Source organism: Oryzias melastigma, linkage group LG11 (genome assembly GCF_002922805.2).
Source record: "Oryzias melastigma strain HK-1 linkage group LG11, ASM292280v2, whole genome shotgun sequence".
Taxonomy (NCBI): domain Eukaryota; kingdom Metazoa; phylum Chordata; class Actinopteri; order Beloniformes; family Adrianichthyidae; genus Oryzias; species Oryzias melastigma.
The window spans coordinates 21,065,330-21,082,367 of record NC_050522.1 but is presented as its reverse complement, the minus strand read 5'-3'; the positions used below and the strand labels follow the sequence as shown (position 1 = coordinate 21,082,367).

The following is a 17,038-nucleotide window of genomic DNA, read 5'->3' as shown; positions in this document are numbered from 1 at the left end:
CCTCCATAAGAAACTGAACTGAGAATGAAACAGTTCACTGAACACTCCCCCACCCCCTCTCACACACACATTTATTTTATTCAGTTATATTATGTGTAAACTCACTGCAAAACTCACAGATCTTGGTATTGGCTCCCTCATGTGCAACTGGTTACTAGACTGCCTTACTAGCCACCCCAAGCATGTCTGACTGGATAACTGGTGTTCATCCACTATTACCATAAACACCGGCGTACCGCAAGGCTGCGTGATTAGCCCCTTCCTCTACTCCCTCCACATTCACGACTGCAAACCTGTCAACAGCTCCAATAGCAGCATTAAGTTTGGAGATGACACCACGGTGATCAGCCTCATCAGAGACAGTGATGAGGAGCTGGATCGTGTGGCAGAGTGATACAACACTAACAACCTGCTACTAAACACAGATAAAACCAAAGAGCTGATTGTGGACTTCAGGAAGAACGCTGACCCACACACACCCATCCACATCAAAGAGAAGATGGTGGAGCGTGTGGACAGCTTTAAGTTCCTGGGAGTCCACATCTCTGAGGACCTGGACAACAGGATGCTTTAAGCTGGTAAAGAAAGCTAATCAATGCCTCTTCTTCCTGAGGACTCTGAGGAAGAACCACCTGTCCACCAACAATTTTCACCACGTAGAGAAAATTGGCCACCAATGTCACCAGATCACCACTTCCTGCCATAAAGGACATCTACAGGAAGTGATGTCTGAAAAGGGCAGGAAAAATCATCAAGGACTCCAGCCACCCGGCACACAGATTCTCCACTCCTCTACCGTCTGGGAGGAGTTACAGGAGTCTCTGAACTAGAACCACCAGGTTCTAGAACAGTTTCTTCCCAACTGCTACCACACTTCTGAGCTCTACCTCCTTCAATCTGAACCACAAACACACTCTGAGCAGAAAAAACACAAACAGTCAACACCAGTAATTAACTGTATTTTCACACATGCAACAGTTAAAGGACCGAATCACTACTAACACTACTGCACTTTGTCTGCTGGAATTTTTAACAGTTACTTTTGTTATTCACTAAATACTTGTTAATATACCTCTCATTACTATTTATTTTACAATGCACATTGTATATATATTTGCACCTGCTAGAGCAATCTGGGTGGATGCTAACTGCATTCCATTGCTGTGTACTTGAGAAATATGCAAACACAATAAAGTTGAATATTATTCTATTCTATTCGATTCTATTCTATTCTATTCTATTCTATTCTATTCTAATCTATTCTATTCTATTCTAAAAAACCTTTGTAGAATTTTTGAGTTGAGGTGAAAAAGTAGTTGTGAAGGAGACCTGTGTGCCTCGCTCTATAATTATCTCTAAACATTGAAAAAACACAAAAATATAAAACAAAATCTTCTCTCAAGGCATTAAGAATCGTTATGTTCATGATGTTTACATATGGCTCACAGTTTCTCCATTTTAATCAAATATAAAAACTAAGAAAACGGGACAAAAATATTCCATGTTGCATGATATTTACTTTAAGAAAATACAACTTTTAGTTTCTTGAAATCTCGAGGATGATCCATGTTCCTGTTGGAGTGAGTGGTTGCATTTCCATAGAGACACTTTGCATCAGCAGCTCCATGCTCCAGTGCTCTGGGAGACTTTATAGTCCTGAGAGTTGAAGACTGGATGACTGACAGCTGTCCTTCATCACAGCAGAAGACACACAAATCCTCCTCCTCCTCATCATCATCATCATCATCAAACATGAGTGTGATCTGCGTCCTCATCTGGACTCTCCTCTGCTGCTGCTTCACAGGTAAAGTCCAGAGAATCCAACTCCTCTCCTCTATGAACATCCGTCCCTCTGAAATGAAGGCCACAAAAGCATGAAGCTGCTTTCTGTTTCTGTCTCTGTATCCTCAGAGTCCAGAGGACAGGTCACAGTGACTCAGCCTGGAGCAGTGAGCTCCAATGTGGGAGGATCTGTCTCCATCTCATGCAGAACCAGTCAGGATGTACATGGCAACATCTATTTAGCCTGGTATCAACAGAAAGATGGGGAAACTCCTAAACTACTATTTTATTATGTTGGCAGCAGAGTATCAGGAACTCCAAGTCGTTTTTCAGATGGTGGATCAAACTCTGATTTCACTCTGACCATCAGTGGAGTTCAGGCTGAAGATTCAGCAGTTTATTATTGTCAGAGTCTTCATGTCATCAACAGTCAGAATGTGTTCACACAGTGAAAAACAGTCGTACAAAAACCTCCCTCATTCAGTCTGAACAGAAACTGAACTGACTGCTGCAGCTGGAAGATGCTGCAGACACTGATACAGTTCACTGAACATCCATTCTAACAAACACAAATATCAAATTAAACTTTAATAATCAAAACTACCTTTCTTTATTTTTTATGCAACTCAACGCTCTTGTTAATGAAATAAAGAAATATTCCCCAAAATGTTACATTAAAACCCACTCAGCCCCTTCATCATTGACCCATGCACCTCATGACCCGACACACATAATGAATACTGGAGAATTCCTTCAGGACTGTAATTTTAAAAGAAACACATTTTTTAGCCGTCCACTGAGGAAGTAATATACAAGGAATTATGGGTCATTCTACAAAGATGCTTAATTTTGTTGGTTGAAAATCTTGAACATAAAACTTAAGTTATTTAGCACTAAACATGAGATCAGCTGCTGACTCAGACTCCTGGAGCTCAGCTTGTTGTTCAACGACAGACTGTCTCCATCAGATGTAAATCTAGTCCAAGTGTTAGCTCTTGAACATCTACTGGTCCAGAGCTTGTTTCTAATCACACGGCAGGTGACATTTGAACCACTTCACTTGACAGAGAGATCGGCAGGTGCAGCAAGAACAAACTACATCATCAGTAAATAAAATGAGTGACACTGGAAAAAGAATCAAGAGTTTGAACCATTTCACTCTTAAAGAGAATACAAAGGAAGAGTGTAGAGTCTGCAAGAGAACAATTCCATCTAGAGCTGGTTCCACAACCAACCTGCAGACACCTGAGAACCAAGAGAATCTTCTCCAAAACAAAATATATCAATACTGTCAGAAGAAACCAGATCAGCTCCTCAAAGCTGAGACCAAATACCAAACTTTACTATGACTAAGTCTTTTTTTTTGCATATAATTTGTATTTTGTGTTTATGTTGCAACGTTTTGTGTTGTGTAAGTTAGCTTAAATTTGATAAAGTCTAATGTTTTATTGTAAATAGCTGTTTCTTTGTTTTTATCGTTCATTTTTTACATTTTATCTAAAAAATAAAAACTTGCACATCACACATTTAGGCTTAATCCGAATTCTTCCCTTCTCCCTTCACCTCCATTTATAAAAAATAGTGTCTCATATTTCAGACGTCACTTTTGTTCGATGATGTCATCAATAATCGCCTGTCTGCTAGCGTTAGCACGGAGCTTCCAGCACTCAAGTATACATAACAACAGCAGTTTCATAACTTTAAAAAGGTCATTCTACAACTAAAAGTCATTACTTACATTTAAATGTAAACGTCTGAGCTTTAGAGCACAACCATATGAAGAAAAGCGTTTATAAGCACGACGCGGTTTAGCCTCCCGATGGAGGACTTTATATCTCTCTGCTTTGAGAGTGAAATTAAAAAAATACATTTCCAGGACACGACTTGCACTTAAACTGCCCCTACAAATGGAGGGGCAGGAAGAAGGAAAGAAATCAGATTGGGCCTTAAAGCACTTTTTTACATTAATCATTTTGGCATAACTTTATGTAGTTGTTAAAGAATTAAATTATTGACAAAGTGAACCTTAAAACTGAACTGATACAATTCCTGAATGACACAAACACTAACTCTTAACCTAAGATAACTAAACTAACCACTGAATTCAAGTAAAAATCTGAATTCTCCTTAATTATGTATCATTTGTAATATTTGTTCTTTTCAATAACAAAAGCTTAACCCTTTAACACTGGAGCTGCAGTGTTTATGTTCTTTGATTTGCTGTAATTTTTTAATATTTAACACAATCAACGTAATTCCAGCAGATTCTGAAGCAGAAAAGCGTCTCTCTTTACAGTATGTTGAAGATTTTGTGTTTAAGTGTCACCTGTGACGCCTCAGATGTTAAAGAGTTAATTCATTAATAAACACTATTAACTCTCAGGAAAAATGTGGTTAGAAAAAATAATAGCAACCCAATCAGTTTATGCTAAATTGTCATCATTGAACTCACAATCATACAAGTGTAAATCTCTAAATTTATATTAGTTTGATTGTAAAACTTCTAGTTCAGATTCAACAGAGTCATTCTGCTGTTTCCAGCTGTTAGTTTGAAGGAAAGTTAACACACCTTTCTGTCAGAAATGTGTAAATATGTCCATAATAATAGATTTTAACTTTTTAAAAAACTGTTTCAATAAACTCATCAATCAGATTTGAGTCTTTCTTCAGTTAAATTAGTTTACCTACGGAATATAATTGTCTTTGTTTTTCAGTGAAAAAATCTTTTAGCATCGGGCCAAAAGAAAATATATAAATAAATCTAATATGTTTTAGTATTTACAGTAAACACAGTCCACTGTTGTGTTTATGTACATGATACCAAACATATATGTGACCTAGTGATGCTGTTTCCTGCATTTCTCCTGCATCTCTGTTACATCCTGATATTAAAGAGGATTCATCCAATCACAGAACAAAATAAAATGTTATTTTAAACATGTTTTAATGGGTAATTCTTGTTTTTTTTTTTTTTATTTATTTTTAAAGCTAGTTACTTTGAATATGCATCTCATCAAATATCTGTTACTTTCATACCATCAAGAAATGCCTCAAAGGCTAAACAGTGTGGAAGATGATCCATGTTCCTGTTGGAGTGAGTGGTTGCATTTCCATAGAGACACTTTGCATCAGCAGCTCCATGCTCCAGTGCTCTGGGAGACTTTATAGTCCTGAGAGTTGAAGACTGGATGACTGACAGCTGTCCTTCATCACAGCAGAAGACACACAAATCCTCCTCCTCCTCCTCCTCCTCCTCATCATCAAACATGAGTGTGATCTGCGTCCTCATCTGGACTCTCCTCTGCTGCTGCTTCACAGGTAAAGTCCAGAGAATCCAACTCCTCTCCTCTATGAACATCAGTCCCTCTGAAATGAAGGCCACAAAAGCATGAAGCTGCTTTCTGTTTCTGTCTCTGTATCCTCAGAGTCCAGAGGACAGGTCACAGTGACTCAGCCTGGAGCAGTGAGCTCCAATGTCGGAGGATCTGTCTCCATCTCATGCAGAACCAGTCAGAATGTTTATAGCAACAACCGTTTAGCCTGGTATCAACAGAAAGATGGAGAAAAGCCTAAACTACTAATTTACTATGCTACCACTCGAGAATCAGGGACTCCAACTCGTTTTACAGGCAGTGGATCAAACTCTGATTTCACTCTGACCATCAGTGGAGTTCAGGCTGAAGATGCAGCAGTTTATTACTGTCAGAGTGTTCACTACATCAACAGTCAATATGTGTTCACACAGTGAAAAACAGTCGTACAAAAACCTCCCTCATTCAGGCTGAACAGAAACTGAACTGACTGCTGCAGCTGGAAGATGCTGCAGACACTGATACAGTTCACTGAACATCCATTCTAACAAACACAGGAATTCCATCAAGCTTACATTAAAAAATAAATAAATAAAAAAGAGCTCTAAGCTCATCTCAATTTAAAACAAGACTTTTTTCCACAGAAATAAAAAAATACCAATCACCCCTTTGGCCTTCCCCTTCATTAACACATGAACCCCATGACCCGACAATGAATGAATATGAATATTAAAACATGACTGTAACTATAAAAGAAACTTCTGGCTCTGCTGTGAGGAAACAATATCTAAAGAATCTAGTAGTCAGCTCAGCCACAGGAACAAACTGTTTAACCCTTCACATCTTATGTAGCAAATCTGCAATGTGCCATGAAAATCAAGACACTACCTGATTTAGCATCACCTCAAGAGGAAAATGGAACGAAGAATATATACTTTGAAAGGGTTAAGATTTTTTCCTGTTTTTTCCCCCAATTTATTTTATTCCACAACATATTTTATCAGAATAAAAATACTTGTCTGCTTTGTCATCAGAGGGAATCAGGGAAGAAATCAGGTTTAAAAAGTTTTTTTTATTTGCAAAAAAATATTTTCTACATAAACTGTAAAAGTCAAAGATGCAAACAGAGTTTGAGAAAGAGAAAGTAAAAGAAAAACTGCATAGAAAACAGATTTATGTTCAGAATGTTTGCGTTCAGGACTGGGAGCACTGGTCTCTCCTGAGAGTCTCTGAGACTGCAGTCTGGGATCCTCTCTTGGCCTCACAGGTCACCTTCTCCCACTGGTCTGCAGAGAGCCTCAGGGTGCTGCTCCAGCTGTAGAGGCCGTCCTTCTGCAGCACCCCGGGGCTCCTGCTCTCCTCCCAGTTGCTGCTGCTGCTGCCAACCACCTTCCAGGACAGAGTCCAGTCTGAGGGGAAGCCCTTGTTGGCCACACACATGAGTGTGGCCTTCCCCTGCTGCAGCTCCTTGGTGGAGGGGAGGAGCACGGTCAGGGAGGGCGGGGCATCACCTAGGAGACACCAAATTCTGTCAGGTGTTTTTCTGCTCCATCAGTCATTGATTCACACATTGTTTCACTTCCTTGAAGAAATCTCTCATGCAGATCAGCAACAAGAGAAACTTCAGTTTACACTGAAAAATGTCCAACTGGGTTAGAAAAAGAGCAGATGAATCTTCATGGAGGAAACAAGTTTGGACGGAATGTCTTTAAAAACATTGATCAGACATTAAAGAAATGAGCAAATTATGACAACATAAAGTTGTGTAGAAAATTCTTGAAATAACAATTGAATGCTGTGAATAATTACATTTTAAAAATCCGATTGGAAAGACACATTTTGGGGTAAAACTGCATCTTAATACACTGGGACCACATTTACATAACATTCTTTAAAAACACACTTTATAGAACAGTATATTAGGTAAAAAACAAACTATCTTTATATTTAAATATTTCAACAAAAAATGTTTTAGCTTCATTTGATGAAAATTAATCAAATAAATGTAAAAAATTCTCTAAACTTTCAACATCAGGTCTGAGTTCTTCACCAAAAGTCCACTACGGTGATACAAACTGACTGATGTGTTTTACTAAATCCATGGAGTGTTTACTGACAGTTTTTCCAGCTGTTTTCATTTAAACTAATTATTCCAAAGTTCTCGATTTCGACACCTTTTTATTATATAAAAAGGTAATTCAGTTTTATAAAAAAAGACTAAGTCTGCTTAAAAATGTTTTTCACTAAAATTAAAGTAATCTTATTTTTAAAAAGTATAATCATAAATCACAGTAAAATTAAAGAAGAAAGTATGACACAAATACATAAAGAACAAAAAGATCGACTTACTTCCAAACTCCAGTCTGGTTCCTCCACCAAACGTGTACCACAGTGATACAAACTGGTTGAAGCGTCGTACAAAAACCTCTGACTGTACAGAGACACGCTCTCTGACTCTGAAACAAACAAACTCAAATGATGGAAGAAAATCTGAAGATGACACATCTTATTGTTAAAATGTAAAATGTATTCAGTTCATAATTTGTAAATAATCTCTATAGAACTATTGAAAGTATTTTAATAAAACACAAATTTGTGAATATAATCACATTAAAGCACAAGCACTAAATTCCAAGAAAGACTGAAAGCTGTCTCAAAGAAATCTACAAAAAAATAAAATTTGACTAATTGTTCAAAATCACGATGTACTAAGATACAGAAGTATAAACAGTTTGATCCCAAATAATTTAGTAGTAATAATAATGAAAATAAAGTGGAAACAACTTTAGAGTTTTTGTGTTTTCTTGCATTTATATTCATATAAATAAGGTTTTATTTTAGGAGCTTCATTGTGCTGCTGCTGTCTGCAAACTCTCATGTTTTCTTTCAAACATTTTAATAAATGGAATAATTAAGTATTGTAGTTTGTATGACTTTTGCACTCAAGTTTCATGTTGCATTCTGGGAAATTTCAAAAAGGCTTAATTTTGATCACTTGTACAGACTCCTTCAAATAAATGGAAAGCTTTTGTGTGTGAAATAATAATGGAATAATAATATAGTAATATCCATCACTCAGATAAAGTGGAGGTAAATACACGAGTTTGTATGAATGATGGTGACATGTGTAGAACAGCAGCTCCTGACTGGTTCAGTGTGTTTGCATATGTGTGCTGCCTCTCTGCTTCCAGCAGTTAAAGCTCAGTGTTGATCAGTGGCTGTCCAGACCTTTCAGAGACTCGGACTCGCCCGCAGCACAATGATGATGTCACTGACTCTGCTGCTCTTCACCCTGGAGCTCCTCGTTCAGGGTGAGACTCTCTTCTGAAAACTTTGCTTCCAGCAGCAACCAGGTTCTCCACAATGATGGAGAGACTCTCAAACAAGCAGCACTGACATTCTTCTTCTAGGTTTTTCTTTGAGCTGATTTTGTCTCAATAATTCTTCTCTTTTGTTCTGTTTTCAGCTTCATCAGGAGAACTCCTTACTCAGACTACTGGAGCTCAGTCTGTGGTTCAAGGACAGACTGTCTCCATCAGATGTAAATCCAGTAGAAGTAATACCTACAGCTTCAACTGGTATCTTCAGAAAGAAGGAGAAGTTCCCAAACTTCTAATTTATGGTGTAAGCAATCGTCAGTCTGGAGTTTCTGATCGTTTCAGTGGATCATACTCTGGATTAGACTTCACTCTGACCATCAGTGGAGTTCAGCCTGAAGATTCAGGAGTTTATTACTGTCAGACTGGCTATGACATCAACAGTCAAGCTGTGTTCACACTGTGAAAAACCGTCGTACAAAAACCTCCATCAGAAACTGAACTGAGAATGAAACAGTTCACTGAACACTCCCCCACCCCCTCTCACACACACATTTATTTTATTCAGTTATATTGTGTGTAAACTCACTGCAAAACTCACAGATCTTTGTATTGGCTCCCTCATGTGCAACTGGTTACTAGACTGCCTTACTAGCAACCCCAAGCATGTCTGACTGGATAACTGGTGTTCATCCACTATTACCATAAATACCGGCGTACCGCAAGGCTGCGTGATTAGCCCCTTCCTCTACTCCCTCCACATTCACGACTGCAAACCTGTCAACAGCTCCAATAGCAGCATTAAGTTTGCAGATGACACCACGGTGATCAGCCTCATCAAAGACAGTGATGAGGAGCTGGATCGTGTGGCAGAGTGATACAACACTAACAACCTGCTACTAAACACAGATAAAACCAAAGAGCTGATTGTGGACTTCAGGAAGAACGCTGACCCACACACACCCATCCACATCAAAGAGAAGATGGTGGAGCGTGTGGACAGCTTTAAGTTCCTGGGAGTCCACATCTCTGAGGACCTCACCTGGACAACAGGATGCTTTAAGCTGGTAAAGAAAGCTTACCAATGTCTCTTCTTCCTGAGGACTCTGAGGAAGAACCACCTGCCCACCAACAACTTTCACCACATGGAAAAAATTGGGCACCAATGTCACCGGATCACCACTTCCTGCCATAAAGGACATCTACAGGAAGTGATGTCTGAAAAGGGCAGGAAAAATCATCAAGGACTCCAGCCACCCGGCACACAGATTCTCCACTCCTCTACCGTCTGGGAGGTGTTACAGGAGTCTCTGAACTAGAACCACCAGGTTCTGGAACAGTTTCTTTCCAACTGCTACCACACTTCTGAACTCTACCTCCTTAAATCTGAACCACAAACACACTCTGAGCAGAATAAACACAAACAGTCAACACCAATAATAAACTGTATTTTCACACACACAACAATTAATGGACTGAATCACCACTAACACTACTGCACTTTATCTGCTGGAATTTTTAACAGTTACTTTTGTTATTCTCTAAATACTTGTTAATATACCTCTCATTGCTATTTATTTTACAATGCACATTGTATATATATTTATACCTGCTAGAGCAATCTGGGTGGATGCTAACTGCATTCCATTGCTGTGTACTTGAGAAACATGCAAACACAATAACGTTGAATTCTATTCTATTCTATTCTATTCTATTCTATTCTATTCTATTCTATTCTAAAAAACCTTTGTAGAATTTTTGAGTTGAGGTGGAAAAGTAGTTTTGAAGGAGACCTGTGTGCCTCGTTCTATAATTATCTCTAAACATTGAAAAAACAAAAATATAAAACAAAATCTTCTCTCAAGGCATTAAGAATCTTTATGTTCATGATGTTTACACATGGCTCACAGTTTCTCCATTTTAATCAAATATAAAAACTAAGAAAACGGGACACAAAGATTCCACCCCGCAAAATATTTGCTATATAAAAATACAACTTTTAGTTTGTTATGTAATCTTGAAGATGATCCATGTTCCTGTTGGAGTGAGTGGTTGCATTTCCATAGAGACACTTTGCATCAGCAGCTCCATGCTCCAGTGCTCTGGGAGACTTTATAGTCCTGAGAGTTGAAGACTGGATGACTGACAGCTGTCCTTCATCACAGCAGAAGACACACAAATCCTCCTCCTCCACATCATCATCATCATCAAACATGAGTGTGATCTGCGTCCTCATCTGGACTCTCCTCTGCTGCTGCTTCACAGGTAAAGTCCAGAGAATCCAACTCCTCTCCTCTATGAACATCCGTCCCTCTGAAATGAAGGCCACAAAAGCATGAAGCTGCTTTCTGTTTCTGTCTCTGTATCCTCAGAGTCCAGAGGACAGGTCACAGTGACTCAGCCTGGAGCAGTGAGCTCCACTGTGGGAGGATCTGTCTCAATCTCATGTACAACCAGTCAGAATATTTATAGCAACTGTTTAGCCTGGTATCAACAGAAAGATGGAGAGACTCCTAAGCTCCTCATTTATTATATCAGCAGCAGAGAATCAGGGACTCCAACTCGTTTTACAGGCAGTGGAACATCTAATGGAAAAGATTTCACTCTGACCATCAGTGGAGTTCAGGCTGAAGATTCGGCAGTTTATTACTGTCAGAGTTATCACTACATCAACAGTCAGGATGTGTTCACACAGTGAAAAACAGTCGTACAAAAACCTCCCTCATTCAGACTGAACAGAAACTGAACTGACTGCTGCAGCTGGAAGATGCTGCAGACACTGATACAGTTCACTGAACATCCATTCTAACAAACACTCACAACATCTAAAATTAAGAGATATGATGACTTACTCCCATTTTTCTAGCTATTTGTTTGCATTTTTTTCTGGACTTTAAAGTAAGCAACTTTACAAAACACAAATATGTTTTATAAAATAAATAAAGCAATTTTACTAAGAAACATAATAGAACTGCATACATAAAATTGTGATGATATAATTTATTTTCATAAAAAAAATTTGAATATCCCATTATTTCATCATGACAGAAAAAGGGTGCTTTTTTTAAAAAAAGAAAATGTGTCATTAAATTAAATTTGCAGCTCAAAAGACACATCAAAACACTGTTTGGTTTTAAATATAAAATTCTTCTGCTAGAATAGTGAGATTCAAAGGTGTCCTTCTTGTGTTTTTTATTGTATTTTTTTGTTTATGACAGAGTCAGGCTGCACGGTGGCGCAGTGGTTAGCGCTCTTGCCTCACAGCGAGAAGGCCCCGGTTCGACTCCCGGCTGGGACCTTTCCGTGTGGAGTTTGCATGTTCTCCCCGTGCATGCGCGGGTTTTCACCGGGGACTCCGGCTTCCTCCCACCGTCCAAAATCATGCTTCATAGGTTAATTGGTGACTCTAAATTGCCCCTAGGTGTGAATGTGAGAGTGGATGGATGTCTGATTGAGGCCCTGCGACAGACTGGCGACCTGTCCAGGGTGTACCCCGCCTTCGCCCATCAGTAGCCGGGTTAGGCTCCGGCACCCCGCGACCCCGAAAGGGAAGAAGCGGTCAAGAAGATGGATGAAAAAAATATGACAAAAACAAAATATGTTGAAAATTCTTAAAATAACAAATGAATGCTTTAAAATATCAAATGTCCAAAAATCTGATTTGAAACACAAATGTTTGGGGTAAAAACTTTGAATACACTGGGACAATGAAAAAAATAAATTATAAAAATATATATATAAAAAAAACACACACACCTCATGGAACAATGCTTAACTTAATATATATATATATATATATTTATTTATATATATATATATATATATATACATATATATATATGTACATTTTTTGACAAAAAAGTAGTTTAGCTACATATGATAAAATTCATAAACTTTCTCAATAAACGTTCAACATCAGTCTAAGTTCTTCTAAAAATCCACCACAGTGATACAAACTTACTGATGTGTTTTATCAAAATCTCCAGACAGTTTACTGACAGTTTTTCCAGCTCTTTTTATTTAATCTAATTATTCAATTCAAACTCACAAAAACAATGTTTATATATTTAAAAGGCAACACAGTAAAATTAAATGATATAATATGACACAAATAAATAAAGAACAAAAAGATCGACTTACTTCCAACTTCCAGTCTGGTTCCTCCACCAAAAGTCCACCACAGTGATACAAACTGGTTGAAGCGTCGTACAAAAACCTCTGACTGTACAGAGACACGCTCTCTGACTCTGAAACAAACAAACTCAACTGAGATGATGAAAGAAAATCTGAAAATAATGCATCTTATTGTCAAATTTTACATTATACTCAGTAAATGATTTGTAATGAAACTCTATAGAACTATTGGAACTAGTCAATAAAACACAAAGTTGTAAATATAATCACATTAAAGCACAACCAGTAAATTACAAGAAAGACTGAAAGCTGTCTCAAAAAAATCTACAAAAACATATATTTTGACTAATTGTTCAAAATCACATGATGTACCAAGACACAGAACTAGTAAAATTTGACTAAATAATTTAGTAATAATAATGAAAATGCTTTGACAAAGTGGAAGCAAAGTCAGATTTATTCTGTTTTCTTGCATTTATATTCATTTATTTATATCGTCTGCTAACTGTCATGTTTTCTTTTTCCACACTTTAATAAATTGAATTATTTGTTATTTTATTTTGGATCAGTTTTGCACTCAAGCTTCAGGCTTCATTTTTTAAAATTTTAAATGGACTCAGTTTTGGTTACTAGTTGTATAGACACCTTTAAATAGGTGGGAGACTTTTATGTGTGAAATATTAATAAAGCATCAATATCGTAAACATTAATGTTAGTGTGTATAATAATACAAGTGCATCTGTATGAATGATGGTGACATGTGTAGAACAGCAGCTCCTGACTGGTTCAGTGTGTTTGCATATGTGTGCTGCCTCTCTGCTTCCAGCAGTTAAAGCTCAGTGTTGATCAGTGGCTGTCCAGACCTTTCAGAGACTCGGACTCGCCCGCAGCACAATGATGATGTCACTGACTCTGCTGCTCTTCACCCTGGAGCTCCTCGTTCAGGGTGAGACTCTCTTCTGAAAACTTTGCTTCCAGCAGCAACCAGGTTCTCCACAATGATGGAGAGACTCTCAAACAAGCAGCACTGACATTCTTCTTCTACGTTTATCTTTGAGCTGATTTTGTCTCAATAATTCTTCTCTGTTTTCAGCTTCATCAGAAGAACTGCTGACTCAGACTACTGGAGCTCAGTCTGTTGTTCAAGGACAGACTGTCTCCATCAGATGTAAATCCAGTAGAAGCCCTGGCTACAACTTCAACTGGTATCTTCAGAAACAAGGAGAAGTCCCTAAACTTCTTGTTTGTTGTACAAGCACTCGTCAGTCTGGAGTTTCTGATCGTTTCAGTGGATCAAACTCTGGATTAGATTACACTCTGACCATCAGTGGAGTTCAGCCTGAAGATTCAGGAGTTTATTACTGTCAGACTGGATACTACATCAACAGTCAAGCTGTGTTCACACAGTGAAAAACCGTCGTACAAAAACCTCCATCAGAAACTGAACTGAGAATGAAACAGTTCAATGAACACCCCCACCCCACACCCCCATACACACACTCACACACATCTACAATTTATTCAGTTGATTTTACACTTCATAGAAGTTGGTATCATTGATCTATTTTAATGTATTTAATTTATCTATCAAACTTAGTTTTATTTCTGACTCCAGATCACACTGACTCTGCTTTCTTTTTATTTCTCGGGTTGAGAACATTTATTTAAACATCTGAATTGTTCCTGCTTTAATTTGACTGATTCTCTCTCAAGTTTGGATTGTTCTATCTATATGTTCATTTAATCTGAACATAAACTAGCTCTTAAAACATTTTTTTATCTCTTGTAATGTGTTAGAAAGCTGCCCTTATCTTTACATTTCTATTCTATTCTATTCTATTTTCTTGTAGTTAACTTAGTTTGTATTCATATCCATGGAGACACTGTTTGAATTATTTCTTGGCTTAACAGACAATTTATTCTTCAATATAACTCCTGTTTTCAATTACAAAATCCATTGAGATTCATTTTTCCCGTTTCCTATATGGATTACATTCATAGTTGCAATATTTTGGATTTATAAAATGATAGATTACATCAAACCAACATAAATATATTTCCTTTTTTTAAATAAGTAACACTAGGGCCATCTTTGGTATTAAAATCAAAACCAACCTGTATAAAAAAAAAACAAAAAAAACTTCTCAGAAAAAACTTTAACAGAATGGAACCCTGTTCATACATGACAGCGTATTTATTCTAGTAGAAATGTATCAATATACTGTGAGAATATTTAAGATTATGTGAGGTAGGGGTGGTAAAGGGGGAGGAGTCTATGTTTGTGCATCACTGTTTTGTCCTTTTCTACATCTGGGGGATCTAGAGGAACTTATAAAACTATACCTGTCCCAAATTTTAAATTAGAAAATTACAAAAAGTCTGGCTCTGCCAAAAAAGATTAACTTATTTATTAGACGAAAAAACAAAGATCCACCATTAATAAAGAGGTCTCCCTCTGATGCAAAATTACAAGTACAAAAAAAAAATTCAAAAAGAAAACAAAAATAATGCAGCCAAAGCCATAACAGTGACTTTATAAAGATTATTACAGATTAAAAAACAAAACAAACAAAAAAAACAATATGAAATAATTAAATTTCCTCTTATAGAATTTAGCAGCTTTATGCTCATGTTGTTTAAAGAAGAGTCACAGAAACTTGTTTTTTAAACAAATATGACAACTAGAGAATAAAAGAAATCAAAGCATCCATGCAAAATATTTTGTGAAAATGTAATAATTTAATTTAATTCAGTTGTATTTATATATCTCAATTAAACATCAAAGTTGTCTCAATGGTCTTCACACTGTCTGTTGTCCAAAAACATTAAATCAATCATAAAATTTAAACATTGTTAAACTAAACTAAACTGAACATTGCTGCCCTTAGATCCTCCTTCTTGGTAAGGAATTAGTTTCAGTGTATTGATAATCGAGATGATCCATGTTCCTGTTGGAGTGAGTGGTTGCATTTCCATAGAGACACTTTGCATCAGCAGCTCCATGCTCCAGTGCTCTGGGAGACTTTATAGTCCTGAGAGTTGAAGACTGGATGACTGACAGCTGTCCTTCATCACAGCAGAAGACACACAAATCCTCCTCCTCCTCATCATCATCATCAAACATGAGTGTGATCTGCGTCCTCATCTGGACTCTCCTCTGCTGCTGCTTCACAGGTAAAGTCCAGAGAATCCAACTCCTCTCCTCTATGAACATCCGTCCCTCTGAAATGAAGGCCACAAAAGCATGAAGCTGCTTTCTGTTTCTGTCTCTGTATCCTCAGAGTCCAGAGGACAGGTCACAGTGACTCAGCCTGGAGCAGTGAGCTCCACTGTGGGAGGATCTGTCTCCATCTCATGTAGAATCAGTCAGAATATTGTTGGCGACCGTTTATCCTGGTATCAACAGAAAGATGGAGAAACTCCTAAACTCCATATTTATGATATCAGCAACAGACCATCAGGAACTTCAACTCGTTTTACAGGCAGTGGATCATCTTTTGGACAAGATTTCACTCTGACCATCAGTGGAGTTCAGGCTGAAGATGCAGCAGTTTATTACTGTCAGAGTTATCACTACATCAACAGTCAGTATGTATTCACACAGTGAAAAACAGTCGTACAAAAACCTCCCTCATTCAGGCTGAACAGAAACTGATGATACAGTTCAATGAACATCCCTTCTAAAGAAAACACAAATATAATACTCACCATATATGTAAAAATATAGGATGATCCAGATAATATTGTAAACATGTGTAATTACTGTATCAATACCAAACATATATTTTATGTTTATGTCAAAAAATATATTAACTATATATTAACACTGAAATAAACTGATAATTTAAACATTAGGATAACAGAGAATCTGTCAATAATGTGCTCCATGTATAAAAAAGTGAATTTTTATCCAAAAAATGTTGTTTCATTTAATCTGCATCATTAATTAAAACACTTTTAATTTGTAAAAGATACAGATTTTCTTTTTTTTTTTATTATTCTTTTGGCCTTGCCCCTTGGGGATCTCCACATCAAATCAGCTTCCTCCACCTCCACAGGTCAGAATTGGATATTTTTGGTTTGGCAAAGATTTTTTGTCTGATGCCATCCCTGACAATACCCTCTATCTTTGTCTTGGTTTGGAACCAACACCACGAGACTCTGGCTTAAGCCGCGTCATACCTATGTTACTGTTGTATTCAAATTATTATTCAGGAAAATACAATTGTCTTAAAGCTCCTTGTGCATGTGAATGATACTTTTCTACGGAAACATTATGATGTAGATACTTAGTTCTGTCAAAGGTTGAAGTTTGTTGCTCAGTTTTTACTGCAGGAACAAAAGCAGAAAATTGCTGAGTGAGAACTGTAGAGATGCTGTCAGAGTGAGTCAACGGTGTTCATGTGAAACCATAGACTGTAAAAATTAATGGACAAAGCAAGCACTGAGGTCCCCCATTGGAAATGCATTACTTCCTCTCCTCGCAAAAGTAGG

The 17,038-nt window shown here is 37.4% G+C and overlaps 7 gene segments (V, D, J or C); 5 read left to right on the top strand and 2 right to left on the bottom strand.

Annotated features, from left to right (window-relative positions):
- Positions 1-141, bottom strand: part of LOC112162420 — a 2,974-nt gene extending 2,833 nt beyond the window's left edge. Inside the window, 1 exon segment of the C gene segment in view lies at positions 118-141. Within this exon segment, the coding sequence occupies positions 118-141 (24 nt within the window).
- A 1,607-nt stretch (positions 142-1,748) lies between these two features.
- LOC118599353 lies at positions 1,749-2,295 on the top strand. The segment is given in 2 exon segments: positions 1,749-1,804; positions 1,912-2,295. Coding segments are annotated over 2 exon segments (375 nt in total).
- Positions 2,296-5,048: 2,753 nt separating this feature from the next.
- On the top strand, positions 5,049-5,692 carry LOC112162476. The segment is given in 2 exon segments: positions 5,049-5,100; positions 5,208-5,692. Coding segments are annotated over 2 exon segments (375 nt in total).
- A 466-nt stretch (positions 5,693-6,158) lies between these two features.
- Positions 6,159-7,562, bottom strand: LOC118599355. The segment is given in 2 exon segments: positions 6,159-6,604; positions 7,443-7,562. A coding segment is annotated over 1 exon segment (246 nt).
- Positions 7,563-8,200: 638 nt separating this feature from the next.
- On the top strand, positions 8,201-9,163 carry LOC112162479. The segment is given in 2 exon segments: positions 8,201-8,404; positions 8,560-9,163. Coding segments are annotated over 2 exon segments (369 nt in total).
- A 4,008-nt stretch (positions 9,164-13,171) lies between these two features.
- On the top strand, positions 13,172-14,685 carry LOC112162676. The segment is given in 2 exon segments: positions 13,172-13,490; positions 13,638-14,685. Coding segments are annotated over 2 exon segments (369 nt in total).
- A 981-nt stretch (positions 14,686-15,666) lies between these two features.
- On the top strand, positions 15,667-16,208 carry LOC112162418. The segment is given in 2 exon segments: positions 15,667-15,718; positions 15,826-16,208. Coding segments are annotated over 2 exon segments (378 nt in total).
- The last annotated feature ends 830 nt before the right edge of the window (positions 16,209-17,038 follow it).